Below are 14,595 nucleotides of genomic sequence, written 5' to 3'. Positions count from 1 at the left end.
TAGCTAGACCCATGTATGCATAAACAAATTATATTTAATTTTCTGATACATTGATTCAGCTAGTGATATAAATCGAGTTTGATACCCATGAAGTTTTCTTGGTGCAAGTCTTCCACAGAACTTGGAAGGCAAAACAGAATTGGATGGGCTATCTTACGGCCACAAATTTTCTTGCTCTTGGTGGTCATCAACCATGAACTATAAGGATCTACGTTTATTTGAAATTTGGTTCTCATCTTCTTCTCAACACCACACATCAATATCCTTTCATTCACCACGTACATTCATCCATATTTATATAAAAATGATGTAACATCATCCATTCATCCATATCCATTGCACTCGTCATCTTTTGTGATCATCCACCATGTCCCCTTCATTTAAATCATTATATAAAATGATGATAAATATTCATCCCTACTTATCATGTTTCTTATCCCTTCATACTTCTGACTTTATCCCTCATCTATCTACTATGTCTATAGTCTACACAGTTTCACATATATTATATTATTATCATGTTCTCATCTACCATCATATTTATATATATTTCTTATCTTATAAACTATATTCTCATCCCATAGTGACCATTGAAAAACCATTAATCCCTTAATAATTGTTCCCTGTGGAGACAACCCTTGCTCATTACTAGCAAGTTATATTTTTAAGAGTCAAGCTCTTATTTAATCTTTTTATTAAATCAACTATTGAGAACAAGTTAAACCCCAAAGATGAGTTCGTCACTTGCCAGCGATCATGTCAGCAGATGGAATTCACTGTAGCTGTCTTTTAGACGCGGCCTGATCCATTCATTAACACATTTCTGGGGAGGGCAGAATTCTAAGTGAGATGAACCACCCCATATGTATCATGGATCATTCCAGGTGGTCTGATCAATGATCCATTTGAATATGGATTGAGTTAATGATACATATGAGCAATTACCTACTCTCCGTCGAATTATTATCAAAGCTCTTCATATTTCCAGATATAATGAACCACCCCATACTACTCCCTCATTCTATAGGTATTCTGCTTTCATTGCCACTGGCAAGACGGAAAATCCATGATTGGGATAGCAGTTGTGCCCGAGGCTACACAGGTGATTGTTGTGTCTGTATTATCCTTGGTTGTCATCCTTTCCCCTCCATGCAAACATTGTGGCATTCATGATCACCCATCTCATTTGTTTTGAATGAAATTTGGCCAACCATTATCACACATATTTGTCAAGTCTTATCTCTCACCACATGGACGACCAATGAAGAATATGATCATTCCAAGACATTTCCGTTCAGATACACCCATCCTACTGCTGGTTGACTGCAACCATACTTGCCCTGGAATGCACCATCTCCTTGCCTTTCACCTTAATTATTGGTTCATTAAGTCAAATGTATAAACCCATGTATCAGGTAAACCCAGCCTATCCTCATAATTAAATTAACTATCTACCTCTTCACCTGTTGCTATTGCAGGTGTCTGGTTGTATTTTCAAGGAGAATGCATCATAAATCTCACATCCTCATCACTTTTTGGCTTTTAATTTGTTATTGATTTTTGTTAATCTTCTGTCTATTCATGTCATGGCTCGTACACTTCTCTGCTTTGTTAGCCTTTCCCCATCCTTTAACTCTCAGGATTCCAGGATGGGGAAAATATTACTTTGGGACATGAGAATAGCCGTGGTATATACAAAAGCATGTTACAAGTCATTCAACTTGATTCAACTTGTGTCATTAGCCGTGGTATCTGTATGGGACTTGTGTCATTCAACTTGATTTTACCTTTTTCCTCAGGGATTGGACTCTATAGATCTATGGTCATTTTACCTGTAACATTGTGTTTTCATCCAAGAAACAATGCAGTGGACATTGAACAGCTTAATTTTGGAAAAGATAATTAACTTGAAATGATCTCTTGAGTAGTGATCGCCCATCTGATATACGATATTGGAAAACCGAAATCAAAATCTGATATCCGGATATCAGATATTGAGATCCTTATCGACGAATGGTATCCAGATAATGATATCTGATATCCAGTTATCGGTTCAAAAGTAGAGGAATAGTGTCTCATATGGAAAAATTATAAAATTTACGGTAGTATAAGCACCCGTGGTCAAAAAGTTACAAGAATTCATGCGCTGTACTCAAATACCAATTCCACTTGTAAGGTGGGCTAGTAATGTGCTTCGTGGCGAGAGAATGCTAGCCCATTTGATCTGGAGCAGATAAAATATGATATTAAAAGCAAAATATAAATTTAAAACCATCAAGATAATTATAAATACTCAAAGGAACAGTATATATGACTCACAATACATTAGTGAGATATTAAAAATTATTTAAAATATATTTCAAATTCATATCTCCGATATCAAAAACACCAATATCCGCTGCCAATATCCGATATCGCCAACCTTTGAGATGAGGATGGATGCCGTTATCGGGACGGATAACAGTATCGGATATCAGCACTGTAGCAACCGATATCCGATATCGCCGGCATCGGGAAATCGGTATGTACAGATATCGGAAAGCCCAATTCTGAGATACGGTTAAGCATCCGCCCCAAGATCGGCCTCTGATATCGGGGTTGGGATGGGCGAACAACACTTGAGAGTAAACCAATGAATCCAGATGCAACGGAGTGAAGAACACTCTCTCTAAGTCACACACTCATAAAAAAATCACTACTATATTTATAGAAGAAAAACCTCTCTCGGGACCATGAATTTCACACATATCATAGCAAAAAATATGCATCACCAAGTAGAGAACTGGTTTCCTATTTCACCCAGCGAAACGAATTAATCAACCTAATTATTATAGCTAAAAAGAATTCTGGATAAGGGAAAGAAACCCATACATACCTCACCTGTCACCTGTCAGTCTGCTCTCACCCTCTCTGCAAGAACACCATCCTCCCACCTCTCAGTCCATCTAAAAAACAAAGAAAAAATTTGAATCCCTTCTTTTCTTGCTCATTGCACAGTTCAAATGGAGTTCATTAACCTTAATCCTTGAGAGTCAATGAAGAGGCCATCACCATGACGCCATCCGTTGCGGAAGTTACCAAAGAAGATGCTACCGTTGCTGGAATAGAAACGACCCTCACCATTGGCTCTCCCTCTCCAAAAGTTGGCGAACCAGCGATCCCCAGTATGAAAATAGAACCATCCCTGGAATATTTTTATTTTAAAATAGGGAGAAATAAAACAAATTAGGGCAGATTATTTTTTGAAGGAAAAGATACAATACTTTGCCATGCATGACATCATCTCTCCATGATCCTTGGAAAACGTCTCCATTGCTAAAACAGAAGGTGCCAAGGCCGCATCTTCTACCAGACCTCCACGTTCCATCATAGAAGCTGCCATCCTCAAAGGTGAGGCGACCCTGTCAATATACATATCAATTAAAGGTAGGCCATGTTAAAGAATATAATATGACCAATCAGACTGACTGGCTGGCTAGATCCAATTGGCCCATTAAATGGCTGGGTCGATGGGTCAAATCTGGGGTTGCCGTGTGGCAAAAAACCAATAAGTCCTATATTAGTAGTTTCTGAAATGCAGAGTGGTAAAAAGATCGCAGACTGAAGATATATCAGAAAATAAATTAACACATGGATCATGCTCGATCGAGAGAGAGGGAGAGTAAAAGGAGATATTTTATTTCTAAATCAATAGTTGATGGATAATTACTCTTTTTGATCAAGCTAGATCGATCTAACTGATGGATCATGGTCGATCCAACCGATAGAACTTCTGATAAATTGAAATCCAGGTCAATCAAAAATTTTGATCCATTGATCAGGTCTGATCAATTGTGGATCAAACTTTTGGTTAATTGAAAATTGATCAAGATTGCACCTTTTGGTAGACCATATAAAAAATCTGACCTAAAAATAATTGAGTTTTTTCCTCCCTCTTTCTAGAGATACCTTTCCTTCGGGAAGGCCACCTTGATGTCGGCCCTTGTAAGTGCCACCCCTAAATTGCATCTGGATCACCGGCGTCCATGTTTTCTCAGATTCTCGTTCTGTCTCCTGCATTAAGAAAATTATAAATCAGAAAACCCACTACAACCATTACTTTTCAGAAAAAAATACAGGGGGCTTCACAGGCGCAAGCAAATGAGTTCAGGCAACAAAAAAGTATAAAAAATCGGGTGACATTAAAAAACAGGACTCAGCGCACTAGTAATCTTAAACAGTTTACCAGCATTGATTTGGCACGAGCAGAGAGCGCTCCTCGTTTCCTTGTCATTTCCATGTCCATCCCTGTCAAGAGAGACGCGGCGTCACCATCACAAGCAATAAAAGAAAATCAAAGACAGATGAGTGTTCTTTACTAGATGGCTCCCGGGATACACGGTCAAGTGCTCCCACATCCATGCGACTAAGGGACTCTGGGACCATAGAATCATTTCCAGAAGATTTAACCCCGATGGACATCGAAAAGTCTTTCAACTTAGGGTTGGTCTGCCTTTTTCCTGATAATGATGCTCTCTCCTTAGCCCAAAGCTGAGCCATGTTGAATCCCGGGCCCACACTAGAACTCATCAGTTCTTCTTGGCCAGACTCATCTATTATGAATACAAATAAAACATTAACAAAGATAGCTAATAGCAATGGAAGTGATATATTCTCGTCAACGTATCTGCTCCACTAGCTAATCGTTCTTCATATGATACCTACAGGACAGTTTATCAGGTTTAAGATAAGTTTCCCTTTACGTAGATGTAGCCCTCCGTGAGGAGAGCAGAGAAGTTGAATGGGTCGGGAAATGCTGCTCCTGGAGGGGCATCAGGAGCTGACCTAGGCCTGTGACTACTATTCTTCTATCTTTTTCTCTCTCTTAATCTCTCTCTACCCTTCCAAGAACACCCCTACTTCAATGAGAGAGGGTACCTTCATCAAATTCACGGGATACTGAGGAAGGTGACTCTATTTTGAGCTCCATTGATGAGTTGACACTAGAGCTAGAGAATCCACTTGATGTACTGCATGATTCGTAAAACCCTTATCATAAGTGGCCATAACGAAAGGGTGATAATCAAAATGATATATGTTGCAGAAAGGAAGATCACAACAGAGAGAATATCTCACTTGATCTGAAGTTCCTCATTTGATTCATCCAAGAGAAGATCACAATCATCAGCTACAACACTCTTAGATGTGGCAGCAGATGCAGCAATATTTGGTTCCTTTAGTATTATAGAAGAAAAAAATCGAAAATGGGACGCTAGACTAGATAAGAAACTCCCTCTGGGAGGAAATGTAGCTTCATTGCACCTGATAGAATCATACAAGAGTACAAAGGTAAGGATAAAACATTAACTCTTATTATTTTGCTCATAGTAAATAAGTCTTAGTTATTGCACCTCTAGAGTGTGATATTGTACTCTGAGCTAATCTCACAAGCCTAATGTGCTTTGAAAAGAACAAATCATCCGAAGATAAATATAGGATGTGTACTACAATTACAGTGCCTGAAACCTGGGCTTTATGACCCACTAAATGAACTTAAAAAATGCAGGATTGGTAACAATGAAGATGACTAGTCACAGACATTAAAGATCAGGGATGAAAACATACCCAAGAATGAAGAGGGTAGTTATCACTAAATTAGGATCTAAGGTTGGTTCCTTGATTCCTGAGAAAATGATTTCCCCAAGGAAGCCTGTTATTTGACGGAAAGCAGCAGCAAATTCAGAAACCTCATTTCTTTCTATCTCGCGTGCACATGACAGAGTAAGAATAACGGTTCCATTTATGTCCTGCAAATCAATGACAATGATTAGTGGCGATGGCATTACCAAGATAACAAACAAACATAGTAAAGAAACCTGTCCATCTACGGGTGAGAGATAGACAGGAAAGTGATAATTCTCTTGGATGAAAACTGCAATTGCATGGGTGTACAAGTAGATATCTGTTACGATCCACTAAGCCCACTAGGGGCATTATAGTCTTTCTGCATTTTTTTGACGTTTCCCTTTAAATTTGTAGCCCTCCTGGTTGGAAGGCAGGACATGAGTTGTTAATTGAATTTCCCTTCAGTAGTCTCTCCTCTCTCGACAACGCCCACTCCATCAAGCCCCTTGCCTCCAGCAACGTCCACTCCACCACTTCCTCACCGCTCTCCGTCCCTTCGGCGTTGTCCACCCTGCCAGGGGTAGCCAGTTCCCGATACGATCCGGCTGGGATCCTATCAATATCAAATTGGTTATTTCTGTGGTCAAGAGATTTAATTCACACAGTCAGCAGAAACATTGTCATAATTCCTTTTTGTTTTATTCCCTTTTCAATATATTTCCTTTATAAGGCTAACGGGCCAGCTATTATAAGTCTTATGTCAATGTACAGCTTGGCATATATATAAACCAAGGTATCCCGAGAGAATACAACAAATTGTTACTTTGGTTTCTTGATTTTCTTGTCCTCTTCCTCACTCTCCTAGGGTTCCCTAGAAACATCTATCGTCAGAAACAGGTGAAATCCTGTCGTCATGGAAGACACGAAACTTTAACAGGAAAGATGCCAGCAAAAAGCAGAACTGGATTTCTACACCTAGGAGACCTGGGTGTACTCCACCTAAAACGCATGAACACAGCACTACTAACAAAATGGGTGACACGGCTTATGCACCCTCGGGAAGACCTAGCCATCCAAATTTTGGGCGACAGCTATGGTTGGAGTTTAAACTGGGATGAGAAAGCAACCCCAGGCAAAGGAATGTCACCTTTCTGGCAGGGCCTTAGACAGATTTTCCCCCAAGTTAAAGACTTTTTCACTGCCCGACTTGGCGATGGCTCCTATTTCGCTTCTGGAGAGACCCATGGTCTTCGGACGTCCCTTTGAAGGAGGCATTTCCTCGGCTCTATGCGCAGGCCAGATGCCGCGATGCCACAGTGGCAGAATGTTGGGACAACAAATGGAATCCAATGGTAGAAGGTGCTCTCTCAGATGAAAGGGTGGCAGACTTCTTAGGCATGCAACAAGCTTTGTATCAGTGGCGGCCAAGACAGGGCCAACAAGACGGATGGACTTGGACAGACACTTCCTTTTCTGTTCGGAAGGCCAACAGGAAGCTATGCCAAGGAGCGGAGGATCAATCAACAATCCAGGCATGTCGGGCCATTTGGCGCCTCAAGATTCCATTAAAGGTTAAGATCTTTGGTTGGCTCTTACTACACAAGAGGCTGATGACACACGTCTTCCGTTGGAGGATGTATCCTAATACCTCTGCGACGTGCACTCTATGCACAAATGGTGATGAAGACTGCAACCATTTATTCTTTGAGTGCCCAGTCGCCTGTTCGATCTGGGCCACCCAAGTGCCCTTGGGGCCGAATGTGACGTCAGAGGAGGTTTTTTGGGAGTTCAGAGAGAGGTTCGCTAGAGGGGTAAATCAGTTAAGAGAGAGGTTGGTCAGGTGGTGAGGAGGGTTTAACTATCTCCACATGTAACTCCGGGTGGTTACCACTTTGTCGGGTGACCACCTTAAGTCACTTTTCAAAAAAAAAAAAGCACAACTTAAAAGTGGAAACTGAAATTTCATTTAGCATCATTATATCTCATGTGAGGTGCTCGTGGTCATACATGATGCAATCTAGGCACCGAGCAAAATGGAAAGAGAGATGAATAAAGAAATATTTAAGCACAATGACATAACATCCTAAAACTTGGTGATTTACCGATCTCAGAAAGAGCATGAGAGAAAGAAAGAAAGTCAACTGGGAAATTGATAACATAAATGCTACTGAGCAGAGAGTTAGAATAACCTTCAAGCCCCCAGCAAGTAAGGGGCAACGAAGAGCAGCATTTGTCATAGATGATTCAATATTGTAACCCGAACCAAACCCAGCTTTCAGTTCCCGATAAGATTTTACAAGCTGCATATGCCAAAAAATTCATAAAACACATTCAAGGAGCGGAGTACAAAAAACTAGTGAAAATGGTACGACGTTCTACATCGGACTTTCATAATTTACATGAAAATGATACCACGAAAGAGCAAGCAAAAATAACAGACGACAATAAGCCTGTTAGATGTTTAAATCGGCACAAAATTACTATTGAGATGAGGGTTCAGAGTATAAACCTCTACAATCTGTGAAGTACTAATTTCCATAATTTGTTCACTTGGCGAGACCAGGAGTTTCTGACTTACTTCCTGGATGATGTATATGTTAAGAGTTAGCTGACATAGTGAGAAAAGACGATGTGGGTGTATTTACTCACTGAAGCTAGAGCAGAAACAGCACAAACAGTCAATAATACAGCGTTGTGTGAACTCTTCAAAGCTTCAGCAAGGGTCTCCACCTCAGTCTTGAGTAAAATTTCCGTTTCCATCACTTAAAAAAAGAGGACATAGACAGGTAAGCATCAGTGACCATTTCACAATACAAATCACTAAAACACAAGCACGACTATAGTTAAACACGAATATTTTCATCTTTGGGATATAAACAGATGAACTGCTTAATTTTAGAAAATATGTTTTGCCCCTGTATTCCTTGTGATTAGTTATTTTAAAACTCTGGAATTTCTTCACAATTTTGGTTTAAGTCTTGATCCATCGTAATGAAACAAACATAGCATCTCATCAACGGCTGCGCTGACACAATCCCTGGCATGTCTAGGTTTAGTTTTGCCATTTAAGCCAACTCGGGGCATTTTGGTCATTACCCAGTCTACATGTACTTCTCTCTAAATAGGTGGCACTCCATTTAGGAGGGCAGCAAAGAACTAGTAAAAGATAGTTTGGTTCTCTATCTCTTCTCCCTTGTTTTGTCCATCCACCGGTATTGTCAGCCGATTGGCATCTAGAGCCTGCTACATCGTTATTTGTATCAAGAACGGTCTCGAACTATAGTTCTAAACAGTTAAAGATAACCATCGCTTTTTGTTGTTTCTAGAACTTTCTCGGCTTGATATTAACTAGGGCCACTAGTAACCCAAAAAATATGGGGCAACCATAAGATTAGCGGTCCTTTTTGGTCTTCTTCCTCCTTAACCCCACCTGGTAAGTTGTACATAACTATGGCCAGAAGATAGTGCGATGAAGCAGAGCTTCACCTCAGTTTTAGCATGGTACCAGAGCACCTGGGGTTGTCACAGGGACCTTCATCAGGTGTTTCCCCGAGATCTGGTTTGTCCTCACGGAGTGAAGAGGTACAACACGGGACTAGAAGCATGTGCTACCCTAGTCTTGGAGAGTCAGGTTCATCGCTTGAAGCGGCACTGGCAGAAGAGAAGAATACGATTGGAGGGGTTCCTATTGGCCCTAAAAGGATGACATACGACTTGGCAGAGAGTGACCGGCGGCCTGGCACCAACGACCAAGCCCAAAAGGTCAAAGCAGAAATCCTAGACAAGTTTCCAAGATGGCGGAAGCTACTGTTTCAACAAACTCTGAAGTGCTGAATCAGGTTTCTGGACTAGAGCAGGAGAGCAATGTTCTAGAAGTTCCGAAGTTCAATGGCTCCAATCTGATGGATTGGAGACATTATGTGGAATAAATTTTGGAAAACAAATGTTTGAGCGATAATTTTACAGAGACAATGGATCCCAAGTAGCCCACAGTTTGAAGCCTGGAAAACGAGAGGCGCAAGCGTGCATGCCTGGTTGCAGGGCACCATAACAGGCTTCAGAATCAGAAAGTGTCTGTACCAAAAAACTACAAAGCAAATCTGGGATCATTTTAATAAGGGGTCTGTGAAGAAAAGTAGTGTCTGGAGGATATACAAGCCAGTACCAAGAGCAACCAGCATTATGCAAGGAGATTTTGGTTGCAGAGTATGACAATGAACTCCATGACATTTGGAGAGAGATTGGCCATTACAGGCCGATCAAGAATCTAGAGCCTGAGGCATGGAAAAATAAATTGCATAGCCCACAATTTCTACTGGCCTGCAATTTACGGATGAATAACATCCATAACCAAGGGGTGTTGATAAAAAAAATTCTAGTTTCTTATTTCTGTTAAGTGTTGTAAATGGGCCGCATGGTATAAGTGGCCCATCATGGTTTGTTTTATTTTAAGATATTTTGAGTGCCCCACATGACCTGTTTTTAGGCGACTTATCCCCATGTGCGAACAAGTCACTCAAGTTAGAGGGCCTGCTTGTGTATTTGACCGGCTGATATTGACACCACGTCGGGCAGCAAGTAAAGAGGTATTTCGTCTTATTCACAAATCCGAGCCGCTGCAGCGGTCGTTTGTCAGCGCTGGAGGAACATCAAGGGAAGAGCAGGCCTGAATTTTGTCTAACAATATCTTTATTAGGCTTTTATGGAGATGTCTCCATGGATAGAGCCAGACTCCTGCTGTGCCCCTCTGCTAGCTTCTTTCTCCAGTAGCCAATAAGGGGAAGGACCGTCTTAGAAGATTCATCATTGACCAGGATCTTCTGTCAAAAAAATGTCGCAACGACAGATGAGAAGAGCCAAGCTGGATAGACAGTGACTCTGATACGACCCCAACGTATCTTGGGTATTTTTCATCATTTAGCCCAATAGGGGCATTTAGGTCATTTGGACCTCTTTGTAATTCCTTTAAATAGAGCAGCCCTCCCTTGACAAGGCAGCCAAGAAGTATCCCAGAATGTGTTTGGCTCCCTCCGGCGATGTCCATTTTGCCAGACCCCTCTCGTAGGCGACGTCCACTCCGCCTGCCCCCACCTGCCGTAGTCCATCCCGGCACCTTCTCTCTCCCTTCTTGTCTTCTCCCTGATACGAACCAGCTGGTTCGTAACAGGCTCCCAGCTTTACATCATGGGGAAAAGATGAACGCAAAGGGGAGGGTACTGATGTAGACTTTTTGAAAACCTATTGATGGATGACTTCAAGTCAACAGGATCCGTATTAATACGACATATGTCAGAAACTGCCTTTCATCAATGATAACTCTCCAAGGTTCCATTCAGATGATCCACTTAGTTGGCAATTCAAGGCAAGAAATTTTCAATAGAGGAGTTCTTAAGGTTCTAGTATATGTTCTTGTCAATAACATATCACGGAAGGCACAGGAGAAAGGCCCAACGGTTAGATGCATGTGAGGATCAGCTCACACGACAGACTATTTTAATTACAAATTGGAGGGAAAAAAGGGGATTGTGAATCCATTTTAATGAAGTCAGAGCTAATTGGTCAGGAGCGACCCAAATACAGGAGCAGCAGTGGGAGTCATGGCCGGGGGGAGGACTATTGCGGGGATCATTCTATCTTTCTTTCCTAATCAATGTTTCTATCTGTTTAAGATTCATTGAGATCCATCCATGGATTCTATGTTGATTTCCCATGTTTGGAGATCATTCTCAAGATAGAACTGTCACAACTATCACGAGATTAGACGAATAAAAGTATACCATCCAATTCTTCTTCTCAAGTCCTTGATAGAAAATCCAGCAGCTTCTATCAAAAGAGTAAACAGTGGAAGGAAATCAAGAAGCCCCAAATCAAGTTCATGCGAAGCACCTACCGCTGTAAAAAATTGATGATTCCTGTATGCTCTTTAACAAATCATCAACCTGTCATGACGTAAAAGTAGATAAGCTATGAGTGGAAGAACAAAAAAATGCCTCGAATATTAATTTTACATAAAACTAGATAAAATGAAAGAAAACTTATTGGTATGTAAATCAATTGGCCACCCAAAGACGATATCCAATATGCTCAAGGGTCACAATAAAATAAAAGGTTTTTTTGGAATTAGTATGACCTCTTGTTGGCGTCTTTGTCCTTCAAAACTGAATGGTCTAAGAAGAACGGCAACTGCAAGACCACCAGCTGATCTAACAGCATTAAGAAAAGCTATCGCGGGAATGTGCTCTCTATCAACTCCTGCACTGGCGACCTGAAAATAATGGTTTGAAATTAAAAAAATCATTATAGAATGAAAATGTAAAGAATAAGTGCCACTTTAAAGATTCAGGCATGATGTGTACTTTAACAAAATTTCATGTATAGAATGAGAGAGTAAGTGAGAAATGTACAAACAAGGATAGTGGCCATCGGGGACTTCAGCAGGAGTGGAAACTCAAGCGTCCTCTGTAAAGCATCTATGAGAATGATGCAACAGAATTGTGTCACAAAAGAAAGAAAAAAGCATCATCTAAAGATTCTTGGATACCGAAATGGAAGTATTTTTTGTTTTAAGGATATACCCTTTTCAGAACCTCGTTGTGATAGCTGCACCTTTGAGGAATCCCTCGTATTCATTGTCCTACAATATTAAGTGCGCGTTATTGTGATGAAAGAGAGCAGCTGAAAACAAACCGTGGTCGAATTATGTCAAAATTTTGGGAAAATTCTTAAAGCACATGTAAGACAAACTTACAACAAGAAAAGATAAGAAAAAACAAGAGAAGAGAAGAATGCAAATAATGAGCTGCCAGAGCAAAAAAAGAAACTAAGAAAACGGTTTTCTAATTGACATAATTGTCTTACACGATATCTCAAACATAATAAGTTTAACGTTCTCACACAGAAGTATTTAGGAAAGAGGTGCGATAGAGGAAGCACTGACCAAAAGAAAGACCATGCCAGAGTTTAAATAATTTAATGACTTTTTTTTCCATTTTTAACGACAGTTTCAGAAAGTGATTGTCCATATTTCGGTTCCAGAGAGTTAGACATTTGTGCATTCGTAAAACTGCATTTGAAAAGATAGAACTAACGTGCAATCTCCAATGAACAGTCAAAAGTACGAATTAATGTTTAAGGAATAAACGCCCCGGTTACCCATAGAGTGATAAATTGAAAGAGCGATGTCCGTAATTTCATCAAATTTCAAAGTCCATCTACCGATATAACTGTCTTAAGAAACTATTAACTCGGCGATTAAATACTTAGCTCGGCGAGAATAAGAATTAAATTAGTAATTAGTTAACTAAACACTCAAATTTCGCAAGGCCCTGAAGGAAAATTTAGACCCGCAGCCCTGAACCATTCCCATCTGCAATGCCAACACCACAGAACCAAGTCGATTATCACCAACCCATCAAAACCAACATGTTACAAAATTTTTATTCCACACAAACAAATCAACCTCCGAAGAACTAATGCAAAAGGCAGGTGATGGAAAACATACCAAAAGCGCACTCCAGAAGAAGTCCCAAATGAGGAGTTCAGGCAGAAGTCTATGAAAGCTTCCTTTCTACTCCCGATAGCGATGACATCGACCACGTTCGAATCAAACTGCCCGATCAGTTCATCCGACCTGGAAGTTACAGATGCCCGACATCCTACTTGCCGGTATCGCCATTTCCCGGGATAAACAGCGCCAAAAGAGACGAAACTTGGGCAATAATCGATGGCCAGATGAAGATCGAAGGGAAATCCCGCGATAGAACAGCGCAAACCAAGAAGAGTTTCCATGGCGAAGAACACGGAGATGAAGATTGCGTCTTCCTCAGAACAGCGATGGAGGTCTTGTAGAGTTGTACTGAAGGTATAGTACAGGGACGCGGACGGGACGGGACGGAAACCAGGACGAAAATTCGTCCAGAGACGAACGGACGTGACGGTTTTTGTCCACTCGGACGAAAAAACCGTCCTGTCTGGATCCTTCTTGGACGAAAAAACGGTCCCGTCCCCGTCCCTGCACTGATTCCGGACATTGGAGGAGACGATCTTCGTCCTGTCCCGTCCACGTCCCGGACAATCCAGAACTACACTAGTGCAGGGACGCAGACGAGACGGTTTTTTCGTCCCAGGACGAAAAAATCATCTCATCCGCGAGGTTGGACGAAAACTGGAATGGAAATACGTCCCCAGACGAACGGACGGGACGGTTTTCGTCCATTCCCGTCCAGAGGACTGCTCGGACGAAAAAATTGTCCCGTCCCCGTCCCTGCACTGATTCCGAACATCGGAGGGGACGATCTTCGTCTCGTCCTGTCCATCATCCACGTCCCAGATGATCCGGAACTACAACAGAAGGAACTGCAAACGTCATCAATCATCACGACATTCGTCTCGAGGACGGATGTGTGACAGATGACGTGATGGTGACAGATGACATTTTAGGACACTGTAATGGTAAAGGGTAAAGAAACAGACAGAGAAAGAGAGAAACACAGCGAGAGACAAAGAAAGTGAGACTAAGAAACAGCTGTAAAAAAATATTTTGTTCATATTAACTTATGTCTAGTGTGACAGGTACACTATCTGGTGACGGGAAAAGGATGGGATGTGAGGGCCCATGACTGATGACTAAATTGTGACTGATTTTTTCAAAACCCAGAGATGTCTGACGAGATGTGAGATGCAACAAACTATACCACCGTTTTATATGTTACCATCATCATCTGCCCCGTCAAATCCTATGGGTCCCCTATGAGATGTAGAATTTCCTACTATTGAGCGCTAATTTTATTTATGCACCCTTAAAAATGTTCATATTTACTTTTAAACAAAGCTCAGCAGATAAATTAGAGTGCGAATTAATCATTTTCGAAGGATCCATTTTCAGAATATTAAAATATTTGGTCAAGCCTCACACTAGACAAGTACATGGATTGAATAAGTGATCTTCTTTCCCTTCTCATATGCAAAAGAATAATCCAAGGGGCATTTAAG

At 41.0% G+C, this 14,595-nt stretch overlaps 1 protein-coding gene across 2 annotated transcripts; it reads right to left on the bottom strand.

Moving 5' to 3' along the window:
• Window positions 1-2,075: 2,075 nt before the first annotated feature.
• Window positions 2,076-13,420, bottom strand: ARC3 (GTP binding protein). Of its 2 annotated transcripts, none has more exons than XM_078584020.1 (18): window positions 13,106-13,420; window positions 12,180-12,238; window positions 12,013-12,074; window positions 11,735-11,869; window positions 11,495-11,543; window positions 8,254-8,366; window positions 8,114-8,185; window positions 7,794-7,904; window positions 5,605-5,786; window positions 5,116-5,301; window positions 4,918-5,009; window positions 4,359-4,592; window positions 4,226-4,287; window positions 3,949-4,053; window positions 3,264-3,401; window positions 3,018-3,184; window positions 2,876-2,945; window positions 2,076-2,224 (listed from the first exon to the last, which is right to left on the bottom strand). In XM_078584020.1, exons 1-17 carry the CDS (start codon window positions 13,390-13,392, stop codon window positions 2,891-2,893), a joined length of 2,109 nt encoding a protein of 702 aa, XP_078440146.1. In that variant the 5' UTR covers window positions 13,393-13,420; the 3' UTR covers window positions 2,076-2,224; window positions 2,876-2,890. The 2 variants fall into 2 exon arrangements, with proteins under 2 accessions (XP_078440146.1, XP_078440147.1); XM_078584021.1 differs by having other exon boundaries at window positions 2,881-2,945.
• Between the last annotated feature and the right edge of the window lie 1,175 nt (window positions 13,421-14,595).

The sequence above is a fragment of the Wolffia australiana genome, chromosome 12 (genome assembly GCF_029677425.1).
Source record: "Wolffia australiana isolate 7733 chromosome 12, ASM2967742v1".
Taxonomy (NCBI): domain Eukaryota; kingdom Viridiplantae; phylum Streptophyta; class Magnoliopsida; order Alismatales; family Araceae; genus Wolffia; species Wolffia australiana.
The sequence above is the reverse complement of the archived record's forward strand: the minus strand, read 5'-3'. Positions and strand labels throughout refer to the sequence as shown.

Coding starts and splice junctions, on each gene's coding strand:
- ARC3 (XM_078584020.1), bottom strand. CDS start 13,392: ATGGAAACTCTTCTTGGTTTGCGCTGTTCTATCGCGGGATTTCCCTTC. Junction 12,239..13,105: donor TCTTCTGGAGTGCGCTTTTG/GTATGTTTTCCA, acceptor TTAATATTGTAG/GACAATGAATACGAGGGATT. Junction 3,402..3,948: donor GTGGCCTTCCCGAAGGAAAG/GTATCTCTAGAA, acceptor GTATATTGACAG/GGTCGCCTCACCTTTGAGGA.